Source organism: Pundamilia nyererei, unplaced genomic scaffold (assembly GCF_000239375.1).
Source record: "Pundamilia nyererei isolate P.nyererei 1_Seehausen unplaced genomic scaffold, PunNye1.0 scaffold02745, whole genome shotgun sequence".
Lineage (NCBI taxonomy): Eukaryota > Metazoa > Chordata > Actinopteri > Cichliformes > Cichlidae > Pundamilia > Pundamilia nyererei.
Window position 1 is genome coordinate 2,666 of NW_005190146.1, and position 2,135 is coordinate 4,800.

A 2,135-nucleotide genomic window follows, 5' to 3' on the forward strand; every position below is an offset into this window, starting at 1 on the left:
TAGCCCTGTATTCCAGCCCTAAACCTAACCTTATTCCTGATCTTAACCAGGGCTTTAATGACGTTAAATAGCATGTTTCTAAGCGATTTGAAGAAAAAGAGCGAACATGTGTAGATTCAGTCCAGACAGTTCTCATTTTTCCAAGGTCGTCATTTCGGAACGTGGTGGGTAGCCGGAAACTTAATATGTTGATGATTTGTCACCTAGCGTAAAATGTTACACTTTGGGACTGAGAACGTGTTGAACACAACAAACACATAAACTGCAGGAGGTGCTTATACCTGCCCTAACCCTCACCAGCTGCAGTTAGTAATCTCTCTTCCACAGCATGTCTTTATCCTGTCTTCCTTCTCTCACCTCAACTGGTCGCAGCAGATGGCCCCGCCCCTCCCTGAGTCTTGTTCTTTTGGAGCTTTTTTCCTGTTAAAAGAGAGTTTTTCCTTCCCACTGTCGCCAAAGCGTTTGCTCACAGGGTGTGGGTTTTCTGAATTGCAAATACCTGATCATGCTGTTTGAATAAAACCTCATTTAGATCTCTCATAATATTCTTGCACAAGATTTCTGATAAACAAACTCACAGTTCACAACTACACACAGTTTTCAAAACGTAAATGATAATCCACCCTCTGGCCTGTAGCTCCCCACCTCTCCAGGATCATCTCACATCACTACGGCAGCGAAATCTATATAACCACACGTCTTCCTGTTCCTCTCACTTCTCACACGCAGCTGCACAGCCCGTTACATCAGCACAGGCCAGAACGGTGTCGTGTTGAAGTAAGTCGTTTTTGCTGAAAGACTTAAGAGTAGGAAGAAGTGACTTACATCTGCTGTCTGCTGTCTTTTAATGCTGAAGTTTTGAATTTTTTTGTGAAAACATATGAATGGTGATCATTTTAAGAATAATGAACAAATACCAACAAGTTTTTGGACTTTAGAGATGAAGTGGTGTTTATGGCAGGATATTTAAAAAATTTCAGGGCATCTGAAACTGCAGAGTGACTAAAAAGTGCTTATTACTCTTCTTGTTTCACTTATTTTCAGTCCAGTCCTTGAACCTAACGATTTCAGAGAAAGCTTTTGTTCTTTTCTTAAGCATCATGACACTGACCTATGAATTGTTCACGCATTATATAAAAAATCCTAACTCAAGTGATGAACCAGTGTTGTGTCTGTGCACAACAGACTTTAGACACTAGGACTTGAATGAAAATAGAAACATGAATCCAAATGTCACATTTTTAGTCCAGTTTGTCATCAGGATCTATCACCATCAGTGTGGAGGACAATAAAGGCGGTCGTGATAAATATTGACTTATACAGTCATAATGTACTTCCATTGTCTCATTGTTTTTTACATGTTTTGTTTTTGGTGGCTGGCAGTGATATTTCAGCAAAATTCACCAAACTACATCTTATTAACATGTAACACAATGTTTGTTTTGATTTTTCTTTTGTCTGTTTTTCTTAAAATGAAATTCTTCCTTTTGTCATTTCTTTTAGTTTCATTCAAATCATGATTCTTGTTCGTGATTTGAAAAAGAATCATGAACAACAGAATCAAGTTTCTGTTAAAAACACGTTTTATTTGTCTCAGTGGTTGCAATGAGTGAAAAACACCACTTGAACCTTGTGCTATTTGTGGAGTTGTTTCTCTGAGTTTCATCTTTCGTTCTGTTTTAGGTGAGTTTCGGTTTGTCGTGTCCGAGCAGGACGAGGTGTGACATGAACACAACCAAACGCCAGGACAGCTTCAATGACGCCTTCACAAAGAACTTTGTCTCCTTTGCTCTCGGCTTCATCATCAACTACATTAATGGGATGTTTGTCTATACCTATTTTAAGAGTGTTGTCTTCCGGCAAGACCCCAGGTGTATCATTTCCTTCTACAAGATTTCTATCACATCAATTTCAATAATAAATCAAAGAAAACTGAGAGCAGGATGAAGTTTGTTATTATAATTTGATATTTCTGCTACCTAACATTGGGACTGTTTTTTGCATCTGTTGACTCGTTTTGCTCTTTGGTCCTCTCCTGTCCCGTCTCCTGCAGGTACGTGCTTTACATCCACCTGGTCATCAATGACATGATTATGCTGACAGTTACTGTGATGCTGCAGATCCTCACCTACACC

General features: G+C 39.3%; 1 protein-coding gene across 1 annotated transcript in view; it reads left to right on the forward strand.

Annotated features, from left to right (window-relative positions):
• The window catches only part of LOC102203822 (olfactory receptor 52A1-like), a gene marked incomplete at its 3' end in the record, with an annotated part of 4,633 nt that extends 2,525 nt beyond the window's left edge, over positions 1–2,108 (forward strand). The window contains exons 3-4 of the mRNA XM_005755734.1: positions 1,713–1,859; positions 2,054–2,108. Of these exons, the coding sequence (XP_005755791.1) occupies positions 1,713–1,859; positions 2,054–2,108 (202 nt within the window). The remainder of the gene's footprint in view (positions 1–1,712; positions 1,860–2,053) is intronic.
• Positions 2,109–2,135: the final 27 nt, after the last annotated feature.